A 24,836-nucleotide genomic window follows, 5' to 3' on the forward strand; every position below is an offset into this window, starting at 1 on the left:
GAATTATGTAAAGTTTGAAATGTGGGTAATAAGTTTGTGTGGTTGTAGGGTTTATTTGCCTCTTAAATGCTGCCAAAAGTGAAAGTGCATTCCCATTTCTTTTGGGGTAACTGAGGCTTGGTGTGTAAAACCAAAGTCGAAGTGGATGAGCCAGAAGCTCTAGTTGGCTTCTGTCAAACAGGCTCTGAAGGTGCTGAAGTAGTAATGTCTTAGTTTGAGAGCCATCCATCACTTAGAAACAGTCAAAACTAAAAATTGCTTGAATTTGAGTTTCCATTTGTGCTTAACCAATCAAATTGATAGTCAGCTTTAAGTGTTTGATGGAGAGAGGCAAGTTAACACTGAAGTACCAAGTTTTACTTACCTTTAGGCTCAACATTGACTCATTTTACAGTTAGAAAAAAGCTACATATGCCTAGCAGAAGATGAGGAATAGCTGTTCCCAGCTAAAAGCAGAGAAAATGGTATTTCATGAATTGAGCAGTATTTTATATTTAATTATGCCTGCAGGAAATAAGTACGTGGCTTTAATTTATGTTTCAGGAGTAACTATAGCCTCTATTAATTTTTTCTCTAAATACTCACTCTGGAAAATATATTATAATTATGTGGTGTTTACAGTTTTGCTTAGCTTACCTTCCTCATTACATTGATCTTGATGCTAATGAGTTGGTTTGGTCACCATTTAGTCAATATACTGGTTTTTTGTACTATGAGGAAAGATCTTGCTTTTCTGAACTTAATGGTTTTTTTTGGTCTTCATAATTCATTGGTGAGTAGCCCATATGCACTAAAATTAGTTGCCATCCATAAAATTCTGCAAAGTGGAATTCCATTCCACCATATTTTAGCATCCTGGTACCTTCCCCCTTCCAGTAATTACTGTATTTATGTAATCTCTAGTTTGAAGGAGGGCAGCCCTGTTTTTCTGCCATCAGTTTTTTTTTAAAAAAAAAACACTATGTATACCCTGTACATTGACTTTGTCTCAGTGAAAACCTATTTTCTGAAAAACACCAAAAAATAAGGGGGTACTCCCTCCTTATTTGTATAGCTATAATATTAAATCTGTTGTGGCTAACCTAGTTACGATTACTGAAATTAAGTCTTGCACTGTATTTTTTTTGTTTGTTTAGATGAAACACTGACATTAATTATGGTTATAATTTACTGAGCTTTTTAGTCTTCTGACTGCTTCCCTCCTGGCTAGCACACCATGTACATCTTCTCTGTTGTAACTAGAAGGATCATAACACCTGCAAGAGGGACCAGTGGAAGCAGAGGTGAAAAGGAGTTGTGATTAGAGAGTTCTTTCTAACCTCAAATGGCCATAATTCTCTTATGCTTACACTTTGAGCTGAGGTTCAGTGGAATGCTTGAGGTTCAGTGGAATGCTTGGGAAAATACAAATCTGAGTATTTGTTTTAATTCTTCTGGTTTTGTTCAGAAATAGCTGGATGATAATTCAATGATCAAAATAATTTTTAGACATGAAGTATAAATTTTGACTACTTAGTCATCAGAGTATTGTTTTTTGACATTTAATAGATTGAGATGCACTCTGTTTCTTATGAAATGAATGTGTAACTTTTTGCATTTTCCAGAAGAAATCAGTTCATTTAGAGGATCCATTTAATGATGAACAACGTGAACGACATGAAGTAGAAATGCTTGCCAAGAAGTTTGAGGCAAAATACGTGAGTTACTGCACTTTGTTAACAAACATAAATATTTAACAGTGATAACAGATATTGTTGTGGGGTTTTTTTAACTGAATAAGGTTGCTAAAGTATTGTCAAATGATTTCTGCACATTTCAGTGATGACTGTCTCACTGTATTTCATTTAAGTACCTTGAAGCTGCCACAAGCTTATCAGACAAGTCTGCTAAATAGATTTGTCTATAGATGTTATAGCTTGTGAAGCTATTCTTGGAAAAGCTTCTGTATAAATACAACTTGGTAATAGGTGCAGGTCGATATTCATGCTCTACACTGTGCTGGAGGAAAGAATTTTTATGTAGTGTTGTTGTGCACTATTGAGCAGTTCTTCTCTTTGGGCTAAATACTGTTGAATCTTGATGAATTTGTGTCTAGTTTGGAATGTTTCCATAGGAAGTTATTTGTTAAATAGTAAGTCATTGCTCGATGAATGTCTTATTGCTGCCAGCTGCCTAAAGATACTCTACTGGCTCCTGAAAGTGTAGTGTGAGTGACTTGAACAACTAGCTAGCAACATAAAGAGCCTTTCACTAGTAAATGAAGGTAGAAATCAGAAAATGTTGACAAAAACCACACCCAAACAGGTCTTTAAGAATTAATTTGGGTAGGGTTGGGTGATTAAGTCTGAGCTGGCAATCAGAGCTCATCATCATGCTGAGGCATGTTGATATTCTGGATTACTAATAGAACACCTCAATAATAAAGAAGGGAAACAAGAGCAGTCATTTGTATCTTTTGCTATTAATATACATATTAAAATATTTTTTTGTCTGACTTACTTGGATTTATTTTTTTTTCTGGCAAAGGCAGATTTTTCTAAAGGCCCAATCTATACATTCTGTAGAATTAATTACTGTTTCAAGGCATGTTACCTGTGATGCATAACAAAATCAACTCTCAAGCTGAAAAGAATAATTCTCATCTTTTGGAGAGATGGAGAGAATACAATAAAAATTGTGAAGGCTGTTCCAAAATGTTGCTTGCTTATAATTTGAATGATAAATAATTCTTTGAATGCGAGAAAAAAATGTTTAAATCATATTTTTTAGAAAACTCATTTCCACTATTAAAGTTAAGAATTTTATGATGTCTGAAACAAGTTGCTTAACTACAATTTATGAAAGTCCATGTAAGTATGTAAAACAATATATGTAGGAGGGAGTGGTAGTGGAAGCAATCTAATTTTACATATATGTTTATGCATCCATCAAAGCTGAACATGTACATTTGTGGACAAAACATCTTATTAGACTTAAGAAAAGCAGAGTTCAATGTATAATAGTCACAGAAAGGGGCAAATAGATGCTTTTAACCATAAGAAAACAGTAGATAACAAAAAATTGTAATTTTCAACAGTTTAAACTTGTGGTGCACTTGCATCTTCATTACTGCTTGCATTTCTGATTCCTTCCCTTTCATTCTCTGACTTGCCTTTTGTTCTTTCCAACCCCATGAAAGGGAATGTCTGCTATATAAAGAATCACTCTACTAGGTTAGAGCCACTAAGCATGAAGGGTGGTGAGGGATTAAGATGCCTTATGTTAGAAACTCCCTGTCCTTTCTCTTCCAATATGAGAACCATCAGTCTCTACTTCCATCCATGCTCAGAGGAATTGCATCTCTGCACACTGACCCAGTACAATTGCTCATCTTCTGACAGCATCCAGCCATCTTCTGCCTCTTGTGGTGAGACATTCACTGCATAACTTCGATTGGAGCAGGGACCCCATGTAGTAGATTCTCCTCATTCATTCCCCTCATGTGAGTGACCAGCTGCAGGATACTCTTCTTTGCTGGAGTTACATTGTAACACTTCTTAACAGTGCTTTAATTTAAATGTATCAGTGGTTGTATGAGAAAAAAGGGATTTTTTTCAGGTTTGCAGGAAGTACAATATCCTCTTTTAATTAGGTATTACTTATCTAAGGTACCTGTTTAAAATTGAGTCAGACATTGTTTTTAATCAATGTGTGGCAATACTTTTGGAAAATTTGATGCATGAAGAACAGTCTGCCTTGAAGACTTTTTACTTCTTTTCTGATAAATTCCTGTAATCGTAACCAAAGCAGTACACTCTTTGATGTATTTTGCAGATACTAAGAAAAGCCTATGAATATGTGCATTTTTGTAAAACAAAATGCATAACGTACCATTTGTTTACTTGATTATTCAGAACTCTTCTGTAATTGCTGCACATACTAAACATCAGCATAAAAAAGCTGCTCTGAAAGATTCCCATTTTCATTGTTTTGATTGCTTTTATTCTCTAGATAAAATCAAACACTGTTGTGAACACATAATACTGAACCTTGGACAATATTGTACCATATGTAAGAATTTCTTTTGGATCAAAATGAAGGTCCATCTAATGGATGGTAGCATAGTTTCTGACACTAGTGGAATCTCATACTTGGAAGTATAATAGAGCAAATGTTCACTAATATTACTTCACTGTGCCTGTCTGGCAGTCTGTTGTCTTAATTTCTATCAAAGCCAAGGGTTGTGTGTTTAATCTTTTTATAGCCAGAAACCTACCAGATCATTACTAAATTTGTGTTTCACAGCACTGGTGTATCACAATGACTGTCATATAAAACCACTGATGTGTTTTAAACCCTGAAAAACTGTTTAAACCTGATGAGTTCATGTAGTGATCCATTGTTTCTGTATTGTAAGAAACAGAGAAATACTTCCAGTTTGTCTGAACATTGCATGTGGTTTTGATGTTATCATCTAAATCCAGCCCTTTTGTTCTCCAGCTGTAGTGTCTTAACATTGTTTTTGTATGGAAGTGCTGTTTTTTTACCTTTAAACATCCTTGTTGGCTTACTGTTCTCTCTTTTGTTCTAATTTCTTTTTTTTTAGTGAAAGGATATTAATGGTATGATGCTCTTATTTGTCAGTGTTTTGATGATGACTTCTGGTTTGGTTCTCTGTTTCTTTTTTTTTTTTAGTAAGTCCCCACTCTTTTTTTTTTTTTTTTTTTTTACCTTTTTTGATTAAGCACAAGTGTGAACTGTGTGTAACAACTCCAGTGGTTCCTGAGGAGCATAACAAATCTGGAGCTTGCTGTATTTTTTTTTTTTTTTTTTTTGCTTAGACTGTATTTACTTTGTGTGGATTACCTTGCTTTATTGATGCTGAATTCAACTGCCTATTTATCATACTAAATTCAGAGCAACTGTAGAGTCTTTCAGTGATTTTTTTCAGTTTTCTTTTTCATTTACTTTTCTCAGAAAATTACCATCTTAGACCCCTGTCCTTCCCCAACTCTTTACCTGCTCTGTTGCTTCTAAAAGTGAATGAATGCATGTTCCATAATAATTTTGTTGATCAGTCTTTGCCTAAATAAGGTGCCTATTCTCACCTTTTCTTTCCTAGCTGTAGATCAGACATCAGTTTAAGTGGACATTGTTTATCCCATGACAGTTTCTTGTCTTTAAAGATTTTTGGACCATTTTTAAAGCATTTGAAATATTCTTTTCTACCAACATTTCTTCCTGTTCTGTGTATTCTTGTGCCTGCTAGTTCTGTTGTTTATAAGTTTTATTAACTTATCCACCATAAAGACCAGGTTTACTGTTTTATAGATTATGCTCTTCGAGATTCTTCAGGTATTGGCATTGCATTTCCCACCTTCCTTCTAGTCCTGTTAGACAAAGATTGTTTAAATGCAAGGTTACACGACACAGTTAAGATATTAAAGTCATCTTTGCTCTTTTGAATGAGAAATATATGCAGCTTCAGGAGCTAGACACCTTGATTTGCCCTGGTATTGTGACTACTTTTGTTCTGGGACAAGAAGGTTGGAGGAAAGCTGCAGTGATAAAACTTCCCTGAAGTGCATGGTGGACACTGACACAGATATCCCTTCATTCTTCTGCTGCAGTTTTGCATCCTTAACATCTTGATCACATGAAATCTCAACATGGTTCCTTAAACATGACTGGTTAGAGCCAGGCCTGAAGGGAAATCTCTTCATTATACACATAGTGGTTCAGATATTTTTGTATGTCTGAATACAGGTACTATTTTAAGACTGCTTTTGTTCATTCAGCTATTAAAAGACTTTTTTCCTTACTACCTTTGTTCCACATCTGGTTTTCTGACTATTAGGCAGTCAGAATGTATTGCAAATTAAAAAAAAATTATTTGCCTTGTATTATACGATATCAGAGAATCGTAGGATCACCATTGCTGTGATTTTAGACTTGCAAACAAGGATGTTGATGGGTACTAGCAAGATATATGTAGTACAGAGATATTTTGCATTAGTGAGATGAGTACAGGTAAAGTATGGTTTATGAAGCATTCTTAGCCTGCTGGCACCTAAGTCAGATTCATGAATTATATAAGCTTTTGAGCTGGAGTTTAATCAGAATTCTTAAGTGCTGCCTTTTTCTAACTTACTTGTTTTTTTTCTCTCATCCTTCTCATGTAAACTTTTCTTTTTTTGAAAAAGTACCGCATATTTTGGAAATGTGCAGTCTTCCAGATGAGTGATTGTAGGAGATGATAGGACTAATAGGAATACTTAGTTTGGAATGTAGCTTGGAAATGTGAATTAAAAGCAGAACTCACTTTTGAGGTTTTTTTTCCTAGGACTTCTTGTATTTGTTTATTGAAGTAATTGTGAGATTCCTGTTTGTTTGCAAGAGCAAAAACTTGCATGTTCTCATTATGTTGTTAAAATGGATGTGTTGAGATGCTCACAGGTCTTATAGAAGTGCAAGGGTGAAACCACCTTTCAACAGTGTCTTCATTCTCATAGTAACAAGTGGACTGTGACATTTGGATGACACAGCTAGAAAGACTGACTTGCTCTAGAAATGCTCAGAGCTGTAGGGTGGTGAAGTTTCAGGAGCAAGTCTTGAATTCATGGAAGCTACCATTTTAATGAGGGCAGTGCTTTGAGAATTTTACCTTTTTAAGACTTTTATTGATGATTTTGACAATATATGTGAGCTAGAAAACTAGGCCTTAGATCCTAATATTTTTGTGTAAGTTTAAGTTTAGATTTCCTGAATATTTGAGCTGGCTGTGAGTCTTTATTTGACTTAACAATGAAATTTCCACATGAAAAGAATACTTGCAGATTAAAATTAATTTCCTGTCTCCTGAAGGTAAGTGAGCCCATCCATAGTTTGTGATGCAGCTTCTTCAAGTAACATCTTATGTTTTAAAACTCAACTTTTTATGTGTCATAGAGAATTAATCTATCTTGTGTAGGGAAACACTTTAATGATCTTTAGGCTATCATTATTTTCCCTTGTAATGACTCTGTAACATACTGAAAAGCTTAACACTTTCTAAATTATTACATCCCTTATATCATTATCAGTCCTATCACTTACACTTTAAAACCATAGGAAGGAGAAACAGCTCTAAATAGGAAATGTGAGGAAGATCTTGGTCTTGAAGAAAAAAGTAGCTAGTGACTGCCTCTCAGGGATGATTCTGGTGAGTCATGTTTGCCAGAATGCATCTGTGTGGGGAATTTTTCATTAGCTATCTAGATTGTCTTCAAGGAAGCATTCAAGAAAGCAAAATTGCTAATTCCTTGAATGCCTGTTTCTCCAAAGCCTTGTGCTTTGTAGGCTTTAGTACTTTGCTTCCATGTTTCCTAAATGATGTACCAGTTGCTTTGCCCTCAGGGTGGAAAGCCCCACAAACATCGGAAGGATCGCCTGCAGGATCTCATCGATATCGGTTATGGCTATGACGAGACAGACCCTTTCATTGATAATTCTGAAGCGGTAAGTAAAGCCCAGCACAGCAGCAGGAAATCATGAGACAGTGCTTTATCTTTCCAACACAGAAGAAAGGTAAGGGAAAAGACATTGCACCTGTCTAGAACTGATGTGAATGCAGAGGGCATACTGCTTTGGGAGACCAATGATTTACTGTATTTGTAGTCTTGTTCAAGATATTATGCAGTGAAGAATTAAGAAAGCTATTCCTAGGTCAAATAATTTTCCAGCTTTAGAAATGAAAATATTTTTATTTGTCTGCTTCATTTACTGTTGACTGAAATGATACTGGCTCTGTTTAGTTTCTTGAACTAGCTCTCTGCATTATTAGTAGGTTACTGGCCTTAGATTTCCTGCATTAGGTCAGGAAGCTATTCTCCTCTTTAAAAACCAGTAAAAATAGGATGGTTATTCTAAACATTGAGTATGTCTGGAAGATTTAAAACAGAACAGATTGAACAGGATATTACTACTTACTTTGAATGTTTTTCAGAAATGAAAACATCTTGGGGTAAAAGGTATTAATTTGGTGCAGGCAGTATCAGGGATATCAGAATGTTTATAAGAGGGCGTTTGAAGATATCTTAGAGGTGATATATGAAATTATGAAAATGAGAAAAAAGCTTGGAAAAAAGAGTGGATTATCTAGAAGCTCAGAAACCTCCTATAATTCTTCCTTATTAAATGTGAGTAAGAAGTATGTGTACAGTTTAGTCAAGTTAAAAAAAACACCAAACAAAGAGAAGAGCTGTCACTTGCCAGCCTTCACTTTATTCCAGTGCTGAGTGATACTGGACAAAGCAGCAGTGAGCTGCTGTGAGGAGGAGGGGGCTACAATTCTGAGTGGGAGAGGAAAGATTATGGAAAGGAGTTGTAAGAAAAGAGTAAGAAAAGCACGTAAGTGAATTTCTTAGCATACATTATGTCAAGCCTTCATTTAAATTTTAAAACTTCCCAGTAAAGAGCTGTAAAGTGAGCTGTGAAGTTTCTAGCAGGTAGATATTGCAATGAGTGATACTATAACCTGTGTGAGATGCACAGAAAGTGTCTGCAGAGCTGATAGCTTTTTCAGCAGAAGTTGAGCAGTTAACCACAGTGTGTAGCAGGCTGAGCATATCTGTGTGCATTGGTTGTTTTTGAAGTAGGTCTGAAGTTATGCAAAGAGTTTTTTGTAAGGTGCTTATTGTAACTTATTAGTTTGTCATTTTTCTTTGTCTAGAACTCGAGCCTGCCAATATTAAACAGTTCTGTTATCGTACAACTTCTGGTTGTGCTGCTGGAACAATATTGGTGTCTAAGCCTTCACATGTCTTTTCCAAAGGTCACATTCTGATGTCCAGCTTGGTAGGAACAAAGGTGCTTCATTTCTGCCGAGAAACCTCTTGAGCCTATAGGTTTCATCACCTTTGCTTTTAAAATGTTATGATACTGAACCCAAGTTCTAGTTTTCCTGCATTTACTGTGACCTATCACAGATCTGACAGGAGATTTGGAGCACTGGCAGTACTCATAGTACAAGTGTCTGTCAAAGTACGAGTCTGGTGTATAAATACTTAGTGTACTGTGCCTCCTTCCAGCACTGGTGCTGCTACCAGCAGCAGATCCGGTAAATTGGCGAGAGCATTTACTTACGTCTCTTGCCAGAGTCCTTGCAAAATGTACAAAAGGCAGTTGTTACAGGACCAGAGGGTTGCATCATGTGCTAACTGTGGAAGCTATTGGGGAGAAATTGTGTATTCTCTAAAGATTGCTCTTGACAAATCACTATTCCTTGTGTCCGTGTTACAAATACAGACTAGTGAGAGACTATCTTTTTTTTGCTTTTATCCCCATTTTTATACAGAAAAGAAAATACAGTGTGCCAGCTGCAGTCTGTGCTGCTGTTGCAAAGCTTAAGGGTTCTGTAATGTAGGAATGTTGTTCAACAAAACCTCTAATTCCATCATTCTGTCTTGGATACAAGAGAAGTGTTCAGAAAGAAAATCTACATGTCTGGCTTGCTCATTGTCTGTGTGGCCAGTGATGAAATTGCTGTGTACCCTGAGATGTGTCAGAACCAGGTCTTGGACTTACTTCTTAGACACTCAGTCTTACATAGAAAACTACAATATCCTGGGCACAAATACTTAAAGTGAATAGGAGTGCCTCTTCAATTTCTCCAGGATTAGCTTGTCCCTATCCCAGACGAAAAAAAAAATTAACACTTCCTCAGAATTTTAGTCATTTTTCTTGTTACAGTTGTAAAATAAATGTTGAGCTCCTTGGCACTGAAACAGATTTATTCCATAGCTTTAGAGATGCTTTCCTTCTAAAAACAGATTGAGGTAAATGCATTTGCAGGCAAGCAAGAAATCTATGTGAGCAGCTATTCTTGGGTTGAGCATTTTTACTGTAGTCAGTGAATTGTGATAATTCCAGTTAAAAAAGTAAATCAAAACCAACTTCCTGTTGTTTCTAACTGCTCTATAGGGATTAGCCTCATGGCAAGTCTTAATCTTTGCTTGTGTTAATGGACCTGTACTAAATGTCCATAACTTGCAAAGAAAGCTGCCCCTCCTCAGTGTTTCCACTGCTTTGATGTTGAAAATAGGTTTTGCTGTAAGCTGCCCAGAACTACATTCTTTGTGAAGTGGAATGCCTGTAGAATTTTTCTCCCACTCTATTTTTCCTTCACACACATGCGTGTCCAGCCAGATCAGGCTGATTACTTGCTCTGGGGATGACCTCTGATTATTTGGTTGGTTGAATACCTTCCTAGCAATGTAAGCTTTATATAGGTAGAGACTGCAAGGGAACACAGTGCTCTCTGAGCTTTTAGCTATGCAATTCAGAGCAGAGAATTTGAAGTAATACATGGTGATAATGAAAACTTATGGTATGTTCTCTTACTTGAAGTTAACAAGGCTTAGATATCCAAACCAAAGACTTCCCCCATTCCAAGCAGATGAATGTAGAAAAAGAACTGTTGATTTACTAATCTGTAAGCAGTGTCTTTTGAAGCAGTGATACCAGGTAGCCATACTGGCAAGAATTGAAGCTAAATGTGAATGCCAGCAGTAGTGGGAAGCAGGCACTTCAGTTCTTGAGATATCCAGGCCCCTGTGTAAATATTTGACCTAGTCTGTTATAATCATGGTTCCATAGTAGTCTTCTAAACACTGATTAAAAAGTCCTATCCTGGTCACTAGAGAAAACCAACCAATCAATGGTTTCTCATACATGGAAATTTTCTCCAAAACAGGTTCTTCAGCTAAAAAAGGAAGAACTTGTTTTTCTTTAGCTACATCTTGCCTCAAGAGCTCAGATCATCTTTAAAGGAAACCTTTCAATGATTTTGTGTTGGTTTTAGGAATTCTGGACACCTTGTTAAAAGCATTGCTCTTTTTCTCTCTGAGTTCCCTAGAAAACTTTTCATAACTTAAGGGCTTGGTCTCTGCTGAAGTTCTGTCATGATACACAGTTTTCACATACTTCCAGGATAAATTTGTCCTCATCCTGTAATTTCCAGACTTAAAAAGGTATGATAGATTTAATATCCTCTTCTCTCCTACCCTGGCTTGCCCCTAAAACCTGAAGCTGATGGGTTATCAGTAAGGTTATTTTGGACAAGACTTGAATATCCGAGAAACTTTTTCCCAGCAAGAATAGTGTTTCTTCAGGGAATGGCAGCTCAGTGTGTTAATGGAAATTTTTACCATTTTTGTAAAGTTCTGGGCCAGATGTAGTTGTAGGCCAACTTTATATTCTTCTCTCATTCTTCCTACTCTAAAGTGTTTGGTTTATGCTAACTATAGAAAGACGTGTTGTTTTAAAAAGATTGCTGTCTCTTAAAAAACCTAATAAAATAACTGAGCTATCAACCTGCAAACGTTAGAGGAATTTACAGAAAAGCACTCCATAGAATCCATTATTAGACTTACTTTCATGGTGTATTGAGAGAAATGGAACACTCTGGCATTTTTCATCTGGAAGAAGCTGCCTTTACAGACCTGTAACAAACCTCATCCATAATGAATTCACAAGGCTGCATTAAAGCTTCTTTAAGAGGTTCACTTGCCAGGTGTTTCATTGGCTCTGGATTGGTGTGTTTCTGTCAGTACTGTCTTCCTTGTTCATTGTCACTTTGCCCAGGCTTGGAAGTTGTGTGTTTGGGGAATAGTGCTCCCTTAGCCAAGTGCACTGTCACCTTTAATGTGTTGTGCACACTTCCCTTATGTCTTCAGGGGATGCCTGCTGACTGGCCCCTGACGTGACCTATGCAGTTGAGTGAATACAAGGACAAGCTTCAATTCAGATATTCTTTGCTTTTTATCCTACTCACCCCAAAATACATCAAGATATAAAGTGGAGTATCAAACAGATACAGATGCAAGAGCTATGCAGATACAAGAACCAAAATGGCGAGAGGAGCAAAGGTGATTGAATTTGCAGAACACATCTGATGTTTGCTAAAGCAATAGTAATGTTTTTGTGCTCCTTCTGCAAGAAGGCATACCCTTCCTTAGGAAAGAATAGGAATAAACTGAAAATTCAGCCCTGCATCGGTTCTTGAAAACATGTGAGGCTTGTATCTGGCCTGTGTAGTAGCACTCTTTAAATTTGTAGGAGAAGCAAATAATAATGGGTGTAGCAATATCCTGTATTTTGCTAATTTAATTTTTTGAAGAGCACAAAATCACTTTTCAAAGTAATCTGAGTTACTAGAGGGGTAGATCATGGCCTAGGATCAGCAAGTCTATGAGTAGATTAATTTGGTTAAGCAAGACAATAACCTAAGTGTTTTCCAAAAAATATACAAACAAATACGCAAATGATATGATTACTAATGTAATACAAAGGGAGGTTTATAACCTGTCAAAATAGCAGATCTTTGATAAGAGCATTTGTCTTAAGTGTCATATATGAAAAGTCTGCTCTTTATATTAACTGAGGGGAAAAGGAAAGTTTAACTTTTTTTTTTCCTCCAGAATCTTCTAGTAGTTCTGTAACATTAAACCTGGAGAGATTAAGTAATCCATTACATAATTATTTAACACTGAACTAGATTTTCATTGTGGGTCAGGTCAGAGCTCAATCTCTCAAAGAATTTAGTTGTAGAGATAAAAGTGGTCACATGACTGGTCATACATTTTATAACTTAGAAATGTTTTCAAGGTGAGAAGAATGTAATCTCTTTGCAGTGAAGGTCACTTAAGCTAATAGCCTAACACTGGTGGCTTGTGGGAAGTTATAGAAGGTGTTGGTCGAGATGGGAACAAAACAGGAAAATAGATGTATATTGATACTTCTTTCAAGGTGCTGTGGTAGGCTGACAGGTTATGATATCCTGGCTGCTAAACTAGGATTCTCCTATGAGACTACCCTGGGCTGGATATTGTATCTTTTATAATCTCTTATGCTTTTTTTTCTGTTGTGCTCTGCTGCTGTCATTTTTCCAAGGGTTAAAAGAAAAACAAACCAACCCACCAGCTTGCCTGTGCTTTCTGGAAGAGAAAGCTTCTTTATCACAGAAAAGCTCTCTGTGCTTGCTTTTTTATGTCTCCTTGGATTGCCAAAGCAATTGTTTCCCCTTAACCTTGTTTGAGATTTCCTTGTAGGTTCTGTTATTCTAGTTTTGGAAAGATGTGATTTTGTTTGAAAACTTAGCCTTTTAGAAGGATGGCAAAGCCAAAGATTGCATTTCAGTTCTTTACATCTTGAAACAGCAGAGAGATCAATCAACTCTATATGTTTGAAGTATCTTGAAGTGTGTAGTGAACTGTGTAGATTTTTAGTCCATTTCACTGAAGGAACTGTATGTGACATGGTTTCAAAAGCTTGGCCTTTATTCAGTGGGCTACTGATGATCAAAATTAAACATTTCCTTTCACCCCAAGTTGGTTAGAGCTACCTCAAAAATAAACTAAGCAAGTTACAAAAATGATCCCTGCTTATCTTTTAGCTAAGTATTATCTGTTTCACAACAAATAATAACAAGCTACATATTCGTTAAAGCATTTGGGCATTTTTGCACCAAATCTCATTTCCAAGACTTGATACAGAAGTGTTTAAAAGCTTTCACATGTGTACTTTTGGAGGTTGTCTGGAAGGGAGGTGAATAAGGAGAAGGATCGCAGTGGAATATTTGAGGATTGTGGTCAAAATACCTGGACACAAGAGTAGACAGTATTAATATGAGATATTGCTGAGGGTCTGGATTTCAGAACTAAATTGTTACAATCCATAAAAATTCACTGTTCTTGTATAGTGATGAAGTTGAAACCAGTAAACTTATTTTTAAAAAACAAAATTATCTTTCATACCAAAACATGTTATTGGATTTATGGCACTAAAAGCATAGTCATGTAGCTCAAGGACAATAGTTTAAAATAATGTATATGTGGACCTGCTTTTAGATGGTCAGTCTGTCAGTCTTGTGTTATCTGCAGAATGATTATAGAAATCAGTCATAGGACAAACCTGTGTTCACAGGAGTCAGTCAAGTCCTATCTCTTTGTAGGTCTGTAGGGATTTTTTGATTCTTGCCCTTGAAATGTGTAAGGAAGAACAGAGCACTATAAAGGGCTTTAAACTTCTTTTTTTCCTACTTTTTTTCCTAAGATGAATTGTATGATTCCACACACAGAAAAAGGTAGTTTAAAGCAAAGGTCTTGGAAACAATTCATAAGATTTAGAATTTGCAAGAGCCATGTTCCTTTTAACTGAGAGTTCTGGAAGCACTTCAAAATGAAGCCTAATGTCTGTTGCTAATACTTTATACAAACATACTCATTTTCTGTTCAGTTAGGGCACTAGAAAATAGTTAGCTCAAAGAGGAGGTGGACTACCTACAGTCTGGTCTGCAGGCTCCTATTTATAAAATACAACACTGAGTTAAAAGCTATACCTGGGTAAAAATAGATTTTGATAAAGAAAAGTAGTCTTACTCAAGGGTTAGAAAGGTCTTTGAAAGTCTGACTAAATTCATAGTCCTCAATAGAAGCTGTTGAAACCTCAACTGCTTAGTTGTACATCCACATCTTGATGATCTTACTTGCCTGTTGACTACTTGGAATACATTCACTCTGCATATTGAATGAATTCTGCCTTTCTTGTTGCTTTATTCCAGTGGAATTGTGCCACACAGTGTGTTGATCATTCAGATGATTTGCTGTGATTCATGATTCCTCATTTGTGGACTGTCTTTATTCCCTACTTGTGTGTTACCCAGGCATTCCTGTCCTGCTCTGCATCTGTCTTTACTGTGTTGGTTTTTGCTTCTTATGTTAATGGGTCCCAGCTTTGACTGGGTGCTTTTTCCTTCTACCTTGGCAACTACTGTATTCTTCAGTTTTGATCCTTTACTGCCCCAGCCTTGCCAATTCAGTTCACACCCTGTCAGCTCAAATGGGAAATCTTCTCTGACCATTAAGCACTGTGGATAATAATTTCTTTTCTCTACTTTCATTTTCCTTGCACCTAATGAAGCTGGTTCTGAGAGCTGTGGAAAAAGCATGAGTTTTCTCTGAAATTCTTACACAACCTCCACTCTCAAGTTTACTTTGCATGATCCTCCTGGTCTTTTATGATGAATGACAAGTCAACTATTAAATCACTTTCGTTTTATTCAATTAATAGATTCTTTCACTTTCTTGCACTACCTTTTCCTATCATCTTAGGGTACTTTTTAAATGCTGTCACCACTTTTCCTTTCCCTTTTTTGTCTTTCTGTACTGCTTGTAAAGCTGTGTTCCAGGAAGATAAAAAGTGATGAGTCAGGGAAGTTTCTAACTAATTACTCATATTAAATCCCCATGTAGGCCTCCAGTTCAGGCTCTTTTTCCAGATTCCTTGTTGGAGTAGACAGTTATAATTTTACTTTTCTGAATAACTCTTTTTCCTATCTAAAAGTCTTTGGTAGCCTAGACTTTTCAGTTCTTAAACCATTTTATCTTAAGTATATTTAATGTGGCATGGAGGTGGTTGGTTCCATGTAATAATAGAATTTGTATTGTCATCCATTATACTAATTATAAGACCATTTTTTCTATTGTCGTCTTTGGACTTCAGTATTTTTTAAATTCAGTTTTATAATTTTAACTTGGAAATTTATTCATAAATAATTATTCAAAATAAACTATTGATAGAGTTAAGAATAGTTTGTGGTTTTAAAATTGTCTGAATAGAGTGAGAATGTTTGCCTTCAAATGGAAGAAGTCCTTGCATTGTGATATTTGTTTAAGAGGCAATGTTGTATTAAACACCTAAAATTGGAAGTAAGGTAACTAACAGGTTCTGTGGTTAAGTTTATGTCTGGGACAGCATTTTTAACAAAAGAAAATTTCAGAGAACTTCTTAAAATAAGTAGGGTTTTGAGCAGGACACTGAGTTACCTGCAGAACTCAGTACTTTGCTATCCTGTTCTAGCAAGCTGTGCTGTGAATTGGTGTATATGTTTTTATATATAGGGACTGGTGAATGAACTACATGTTTAGTTTGAGAAATGCTAATAAGTTAATCTTCCTTTTCCTGCCTAGTATGATGAATTGGTTCCTGCATCTCTGACAACCAAATATGGAGGGTTTTATATCAACACTGGTACATTGCAGTTTCGCCAAGCATCTGAATCAGAGGATGAGGACTTTGCAGAAGACAAAAAACATAGGCCACCTAAAGTGAGTGATTTTTTTAATTAAGGCTTTTATACAGAAACAGAAGCTAGGTGGATATTGGAAATATTTAGTACACTTAGAATGGATCAGATGAAGAGTCCAAAAGCAGAATGATGCATGGTACTGTTTATTGCATTTTCTGTTTTGTGGCTCATGTCCTAGCATTCAGTAGCTCAGGGTGTCCACAGGCTGTCCAGTCTTGTAAGACTGAGCATCTTTTTATGCAGCCTAACAAGTTGTGTCCACCCATCTTGAGCTGACAGATGATTCTGTAATTTTGTAAGAATTTTAATTTTACAAGATGAGATCTTAAGTTCATCATTACTGCTCTAAATGATGTTGCACAAGGTTTCCTGATTTGAAATTATTCCTAATATTGAGAATAACACTTTAACAAAAATACCTGTTAAAATAAACTCAGTTGATAAGAATAGTTATATTAAAATTATATATACAGTCTTTCCAAACAGCATGCTGTTCTATAAACTTCCATAAGTTACAGTCAATGCAAACATAATTGCAATATGAGATTCACAAGTTCCATGCCATTTTTGAGAACTTAGTGCTTCCTGGTGTCCTTTCCTGCTCTAGAAATCTTAATTTTAAGGTGCTTGTATTGACTGTCACTGTGATGCATTTAACTTCCCTGCCCTCACCCTCAGGTAATCTAAGGATTGGCGAGGGAGGGGAGGCAAGTGGTCTGTATTGACCAGCAGATGTTCCATATGTGGAACCTTACAGACAGCAATGAAACTGTGGTAGCAGAGGAAGGTGGGGGAATTCTGTCTTCCAAGGTAGCCATTGACCATACAGGTCAGGCAGCAGTCTGCATATACCTTAGAATATGTCCTTTACTGAAAGCCCTAAATTTCATAACTGTTTAAAAATAATTAATGATTAACACTTGTCAGCTATTGCAATTGCTGCTAGAAATCCATCATGCTATTTGCTTTTACACACATTGAGGTGTTTTTCATGGCTCTGAATTGGAAAGTGTAAAAACAGAATGTTTCTTGCTGTAGAAGTCCTTTAGGGTGGAAGAATCATTGTCCTTTATTTGATCTCTTTTCTAGATAGCAAAGTTAAAAGAAAGTGAAGATCGTGGAATGAAGAAACGCAAGCGAAAAGATGAAGGGACAGAGAAAGAGAAGAAACCTCGGAAAATGAAAGTTCCTAAGCAATTGGGGTGGGTTTCTTGTTTCTTTTTTCTTTATAGGAACCCTTGAATTATATGTGAGGTTTGGCTTCAAGATTGTGTGCCATAGCAAGATTATTACAGCTCTTTTGAATATTGCACTTTTAAACTGTAATTAATAGCTTATAGATTTTGTTTCAGAATTTGTGTGGGGTTTTTATGATTCAGTCCTACGGGCTATTTTTTTTGTCCCTGAAATTTTGAACAAGGAATAGTAAGGAAAGATAAATCACAGAAAATAGATTGAGTCTTATGAATAGCATAAAGCATCATTGTCCTACCCAACATCCACTAGGAATTATATCTTCTAATGAAAAATAATTTTCTTTCTATCCTTGTGTTTCTCGTCTGTAAAGCTATAAATGCAGTTTAATTATTCTTCTACATATTTCTTACTGAATTTGTGCTTTCCTAAGTTCTGAGACTAGCATAGAAGGAATAAGGTGGTGGGGGTTTTTAATTGGCTTCTAGAAAATTGTTGTTGAATGGATGAAAGCTGTCTTAATGTGAATATTCACATTGAATATTGAAAATTTATTGACCTCTTCTTTTTGTCAAGGTGAAAAATTGGTGAAAAATTATCAGTCTAAGCAGAATTTAGATGCTGGCTCAAAATCTATAAGTTTTTAGCAATGAAAAGAATTTTTTTAACATATCTGCTGTACAGGAAACCTGCCAGCATTCAGCAGTCTTGAGAGGCAAGTTTTTTAGTGTCGTAGATATAAATCTGCAGTGAGTTTTAACACTTGTGCCAACTTGTCCATAATTAACTTGAGAAGTCAAGATGAGAACCTGTGCCTTAATGTGTATGAAACATAACAAATCAGTTGTAGAACATGTAATCACATGACCACCTAAGGTTTATGGCAATTGATGAAATGGTGTAAAGATGGAAGGAGGAAGTACTTGCTTCTTCCCTCTGATAATTTTTTAATTGTACTAAACTTTGAGTTTTGTTATTAAAAACCTCTAAAGTCACATGCTAATCAAAGATTGCTTTCCTCTACAGAGTAATGGCCTTAAATTCACACAAGTCTGAGAAGAAGAAGAAGAAATTGTATAAAGACTCGCTCTCTCTGGCTGCCATGATCCGTAAATTTCAAAAGGAGAAGGAAGCCATGAGGAAGAAGGAGCCTAGTCCAAAACCTCCAGTGACTGTTGCAACCTCCACCCCTAGTAAAATTCCTTCCTCTTCTCTCAGTGCAGGAAATGATATATCTGACTTGAATCTTAGGATCAATGATCCTGTCCTCTCCATTTTTGGTAGCACAAATGAACCTGAGCTCCTGCAAGAAACAGAAAGTGCCCTGGAGATGCTGGGAGATATTGACTTTGACAAGTTGCTCGATGGCACTTCTGATGGCAGCCCAGTCTCTGAGCTGTCAGGAGAGAATGGAAATGTCACTCAGGCAACCTACACCTCTCAGGTCATGACACCCAAGCAGGTGCCTGCCCTCCCAGAAGGTCTGCCTGTGCTACTTGAAAAGCGCATTGGAGACCTTCGAACAGTAAGTATGAATTCGCTGGTAGTGGATTGCATTCAAGAATCTGAGAGGAGGAGGAAGAACAATTAGGACTTGAATGTCATCCTTGAATTGTTGACTGAAACTTTAGAAATGAAGAATTGATGTTAATGACAATCTTAATGACTGTGTTTATACTCAGATGAAAAGGGGCAGAGATGATGCAGGTCAGTTATTCAAGCAGTGTTTGTTTCGTGGTGGAAACAGGGTTTTTTAAATCTTCTGTACAATATCTTGCAATGTTCATCTATTTATGGGCTTTTCTCCATAATGGAAATACCAGGGTTACTTTAACTTGAACTATTATTTGAGGAAATGGAATGGGTATTTCTTATTTTGAAGGAGGTAGCCTGAAGTATGACTGAAGCTATAAATCCATGTATTGGTTTTTTGGCTTTAACTTGCCAGTTAAGGAAAAAAAACCCAAATGAAAAAAGCCACCAAAACCAGAAACCACCACCCAAGTACAAAAAGCAAACCAACCAACCACAAAACGGAACTTGTTGTTCTGGAAGGTTAGAATGGAATCTGAACTTCTCAAAAATGGGATGAAAGATGTTAAATTAACAAGTTATGAATATTCCAGTAAGTTATTGAAAGGGATCAGAGTTACTAAGGTATTATGTACTCCTTGTTTCAGTTTAGGATGCTATCCTCAGTTGAGAATAAATGTGTTGCTTGTTCAGATTATGATATTAAAGGTTTTCCTTACTTAGAATAAAGTGCAGATTTTCCTTACTTAGAATAAAGTGCAGCTTTTCTTTACTCATAGTAAAGTTTTGAAAAGTTTTACTCATAGTAAGTTTTGAAAAAGCAGTTCAAGTTACTACTTTTTCTGGACAAAAAGAAAATAATTTAAACAATTGTACAGCTGGCTTTGCTCTTACCTGTATAGAAATGTCTTCTAGTTTTCTTGTTTATTTTTAAATATACCAAGCTAAATACAGCCAAGGAACTGATATTTACTGAAGTGAAGGAGCTTCTGATTACCTTTCAGTATGCAGGTTAATTTTGCTGTGAATCAACAATAAGCTTCTAGCAAAAGTGCAGAATTGGATTAAGACAAAAGTCAGGAAGAGTTAGTGACCTTTCTCAAGTTAATTCATGTTGCTTCTCTGTATAAGAATCCCAAACCAGTTGGGAGGCATGTTTGGTTCAGTGGGTATTGGAAAACATGACTCTTCATGCAATCATGAAATGGTTTGGGTTGGAAGGGCCCTTTAAGATCATCTACTCCAATTCCCCTGCTGCAGGCAGGAGCACTTTCCACTAGACCAGCTGGGAACTCTTCTGTCTTCCATTTTTGACAGTGTCTTCTGAAAGCTTCTTGGCTGAGCAGAGCAAGTTTAAGTTTATACTTGGGGAGCAATTAGTCTGTATGTTGACTTAAAGATTGCAACTTCCATACCTACTGTAAATTGCAATCAGACTTCTTCTAAAAAGCACTAAAATAAGAGTCTTGTCAAATGTTTACCATACTCTCACAGCTTTAGAGCTCTCTAGCACCAAGAAAAGTTTATAAAGGTGTAGGAAGAAGCCTATTCTCCGTGGCTGGAGCATAATATATTGAGGCTAAATAAATATTAGAAAGCCATTGACTAAAGGCAATAAAACCTTCCTGACTTGCTTTGGTAGATTGTGTTCTAGTTCCTTGAGTGGATTATTCTGAACTACCATTACAGAAGGCAATATTGTACAAAAGCAGGAAAGTAAGTAAAAAGGTTTTTTTCTGTTTAGGTCACTGTCAAGATAATCACTCTGGAAATAAAACTCAACCATAGTTAGTAATAGTAATGAAGTTTTTGAATCTGCCAGTGTTGGTCTCTTTAAAAGCCATCAGTGCTGTCTGACCTAATAGTATAATGCTGGAATTGCCTTTCAAGGTCTACCTGGGACCAAAATGTCAAAACTTTTTCCTTCTGCTTTGTAAATACCAGGTGATTATTCTAAACCTTCTGTTAATTAGGCATAAAGGTACTGGATTTAAGACTTTGACTTGTCTTTTTGGTATCCTATCACTTACAAGCATCTATAACCTTTCTAATTTTTTTAGCAGGAAAAAAGCTTCAGTATTCAGTACCTTCTGCTCAGCAGCTGAATTTATGGTAGAAAACAATGAGTGGAGAATGCAGTCCTTGCAGGAACTTAAACTCCAGTATCAGTGTTCATGACTGAAGCAATAAAGCCTCAGACAGTGATCTACCTTACAGCCTTGACAGTGTCACACTGTTTTCCTGTGCAGTGTAGAATTCACAATTTTTAGATTTTTTTTCCTTTAAATTCAATTTCAATGTCACGAAATTTCTTTCTTTACAAAGAGCAAGAACAGTAAGTATTTAATAGTAATAAATTAATTTAATCATGTTAACACTTGCACTTACTTGTAATTTTTAGCTATGTTGTTGCAAGTCACTATTCTATGGGCGTTTTCTAAGACATAATTAAAGGTTGTTAATTATTTGAGTATTCGGCCTTATAGCGTGTTGACTTCATCTAATGCTTCTCAGTCACTACAATGACACCACACTTGCCTACTTTTTTGCATGGATAAAATTTTCTAGCTCTTCTAGATATTGCTGTCTGGTCCCAGTGCCAATAAGTAAGATGACAATAGGCCTCTCAAAGTGAGGCTCTTTTTTCTTGACTTCTAAAATTCTGCAGAGTAGATGTACACTAGACAAAGGTTCTTACTGATTTTTTTTTTTGTAGAATGGTACAGCTTTGTCCTGTAGGCTTGAAAAAAACAATAAGAGGATCTAGGTATTAAGAACAGAGATAAGGGGATTCCTATGAGAACAGTAAAAACTTCTAATAAAAGGAAATACTTATTTAAATAAGGCTGTCTCCCCCCTGCAACCAGACTCAGAAAGAGACCAGACAAAAATACTAGAGATACAGTCTAAAGATGGCAAAAATGCTGCACAGCAGCAGAAAAGAGGGATGAGGTATTCCTCTAGCATACATAATCCCATTGTAGAAATTGCAGTGAAGGTTGGAGAGATGTAACTCTAAAAAAGCTGGGATGTTGTAACTGGACAAGGCATATAACAGGTAGAAAAAGATGGAGTAGAAATGTGTTAGTTAATGCTCTTGCCTTCTTGACCTGTCAAACAATGCTTCTGTTTTTAAAACAGAGGTAGTAGAATGTTGGTGGTGGTGAGGTAATAAAGCATCTGCCATTTTCTTAATGGTTATTCAAAAGATGAATGTGTTAACATCAGTGATCCAGGCAGATCCTAAACAGAATGATTATCTGCCCTAGAGCAAGGTGTGTATATTTGAGTATAACCATAACAATCCTCATATTTTTTTTATATCACTTCAGAACAGTTTGATTTTCTTTTTTCTTTTCCAAGTAATGTTATCTGGGAAATAAGAATATGATGTGGCTGTAAAAGTACAGATACAAAGATTGTTGGTTCAAAATACTCTATGGACTTTGATGCTTTTTTTTAAATTATATTTCCAGGCTGCCAAGATGTTTGATGAAGAAGGCAGGAAGAAGTTTTTCACACAGGACATGAATAATATTCTTCTGGAGTAAGTGCTTATCTGTAGAACCTTCCCTTTTTGGAAAGGGGGTGAAAGGAAAAGTACAGAAGAGGAAGTATTATTGAGGTTGTTCCAACAAGGCCCTTAAAAGTCAATGAAGGTAGATCAGTCTAAGCTAGTTACTAGCTAAAGAGATTTATATATGCATACAATTCCAGTTGTGCCTGTCTGTCTTTATCCAGTGTCAAATGTTTTGTAGTGCCCTGGTCCTTGACTTGGTGTGTAAAATTCAGCAAAATTGCCATTATTTACTCCGGTCTCCCACTTTTGTAACTCAAAGCACCTTCAGCTTTCATGAAGGCAAACACCAGACTTTGATCTCTGTAGTCTTTAAGGGCTTAATAGAGAGAATTCTGTGTTCATATTCTAAGAAACAAAAGTAATCTCTAGAAGACTCTTAATGGTCAAATTGTATCAATTTTGATTCATAGTGGGGGGCATAAACTAAATTCGAATGAGTGTTCAACATTGCTGGACAAGTACATACATGAATGGTTTCTTGCCATTTCCTTTTATTAAAAAACTTATCTGACAATTATCCCAAGCTGCTATTTTTAGTGTGCCTAGTTAGAATATACTAAGCTTCCAAAGCTTCCTTAGGTTTTTGTTCAGATGTGTTTTCCTTGGGGTGCGTGTCTGACGGAGGTCTCCTGTTTGTCAGTATTGAGCTGCAGCTGCAGGATGTGAATCCTGCCATCCGCAATGGGGTGTACTCACACCTGGAGGCTTTCGTGCCGTGCAATAAGGACACGCTGATCAAGCGCCTCAAGAAGTTACACCTCAACGTCCAGGTAAGCACGGGGAGAGGAGCTCCACTAGGAGTCACTTGTGTGACAGGGAGGAGGACTGAATGCAGCTGAGTAGAGCAGTAGCCACACGCCTCAAATCTAGCAAAATATTTTGAATCAGTTGCTAGATAAGTTTAAAGGCTTCTTTCCGTATACCTGATATTGTGACTGGTTAGGAACAAATATTTTAAGTACTTCAGAGTTTTTTTATTTGAGAATGAAGTGCTTTCATCTTGAAAACTGGGTACAGGCTATTAAGGAGTGTTTCTGCTCTCATCACTAAGTATTGCTGAGCAAAAGCAGCAGAATTAGACACAGTAATAATGGTTATGATAGACTAAAAAACTTACTTTTGTATTCACCCTTGTGTCAAGAAACAAGGAAGGCTACACGGGTAATGGATGACTCAGCCTGTATTATTTGTTCAAATTCCCCTTTGTGGCTAGGTCTTACAAATACTCTTTATGCCATTTTCAGTTGCTTTTCTTTAGAAGATTGTTTTCCTGTTGAATAGAAAAGTTATCTGTGATCTCAAGTACCTTGACCAGATTATTTAGATAAAATCCAGGATTAAATCTTGCAGAGGATGTGAAGATGAATGCAGAGATCTCGGTACTTGCTTGTAAAGCAAACAGATTCAAATGCTATTGCTAAGCAGACAGACATAAAAGAGTATTGTAGTTCCTCTCAATAATATAGAGTCAGAAGATGTGTGTCAGAAGAAAGTGAATATAAGGCATGTAGTGAAGTGTATAGTCAATTAGCTTAATGTTTAAAGTTCTTAATATTTGGAGACAATTCTAAATACATAGTCCTTACCTTTCAGGTACATAAATTGCATGTAATAACAATCTAGTACTTGGATAATACAATACATATTAATATTTTGTTCATCACCTAGGATGCTGTTCTACCACTGTTTTTGGAGACCTGATTAATACAATATTTATTTGCAATTAAGAAATTGATTGGTCAGTTTATCTCACTTTTTCCCCCTTAAGTTTTTTCCCTTCCCTATTTTAGTTTAAAAGCATTATTTAGAGAGAAGTGCCATAATCTTTTGGGATATTCATGACCTATTTATTTGTGACTATATTTTTATATTTCTGGTTTCAGGACTTCTGTGAGACATATGTGCATTTATATAATGCCTATAATGCTGTTGCACCTAACAGGATTCAAGTGCCATGTAGAATATGTCTGTTGCAGTCCATAAATAGTACTGGGAATGTTACCTTGGGAGTGATCCAGAAATTTTCATGAAACTGTCTGAAAGGTTCTTTATTTTACATCTAATAGGATTGTTTTGGTGCTGCTCTTTTCACAGGATGACTGCTTGAGAGAACCATTGCAGAAGCTGAAACTGGCTGTCAGTAATGTCATGCCTGAACAGTTATGCAAGTATCAAGAGGACTGTCAGGCCCGCAATCAAGCCAAGAATGCCAAGTAGGTTATTCTGGAGGCTGTGCATGCTATTTAGAACCCAGCTGGAAGCTTGTATCCATGTTGTTTACTTCCTTAGCTCAGAAAATCACTCAGCTCCAGTTTAAGGATTCTTTTTATGAATTGTACAAAATACTTAATTTTGTATAAGTGTTATTGTCTGACACCAGAGAAATTCCATTAACTGAATAAAATAGGTTTTGATAGAAAAAAT

The 24,836-nt window shown here is 36.3% G+C and overlaps 1 protein-coding gene across 1 annotated transcript in view; it reads left to right on the forward strand.

The window, feature by feature from the left end:
• UBN2 (ubinuclein 2) overlaps nt 1–24,836 on the forward strand; it is a 43,046-nt gene that overhangs the window by 2,937 nt on the left and 15,273 nt on the right. The window contains exons 2-9 of the mRNA XM_079303650.1: nt 1,605–1,697; nt 7,375–7,476; nt 15,987–16,124; nt 17,195–17,307; nt 18,326–18,824; nt 22,309–22,379; nt 23,053–23,182; nt 24,507–24,625. Coding sequence (XP_079159776.1) covers nt 1,605–1,697; nt 7,375–7,476; nt 15,987–16,124; nt 17,195–17,307; nt 18,326–18,824; nt 22,309–22,379; nt 23,053–23,182; nt 24,507–24,625 — 1,265 coding nt within the window. The remainder of the gene's footprint in view (nt 1–1,604; nt 1,698–7,374; nt 7,477–15,986; nt 16,125–17,194; nt 17,308–18,325; nt 18,825–22,308; nt 22,380–23,052; nt 23,183–24,506; nt 24,626–24,836) is intronic.

Source organism: Erithacus rubecula, assembly GCF_903797595.1.
Source record: "Erithacus rubecula genome assembly, chromosome: 4".
In the NCBI taxonomy this organism is placed as follows: Eukaryota; Metazoa; Chordata; class Aves; order Passeriformes; family Muscicapidae; genus Erithacus; species Erithacus rubecula.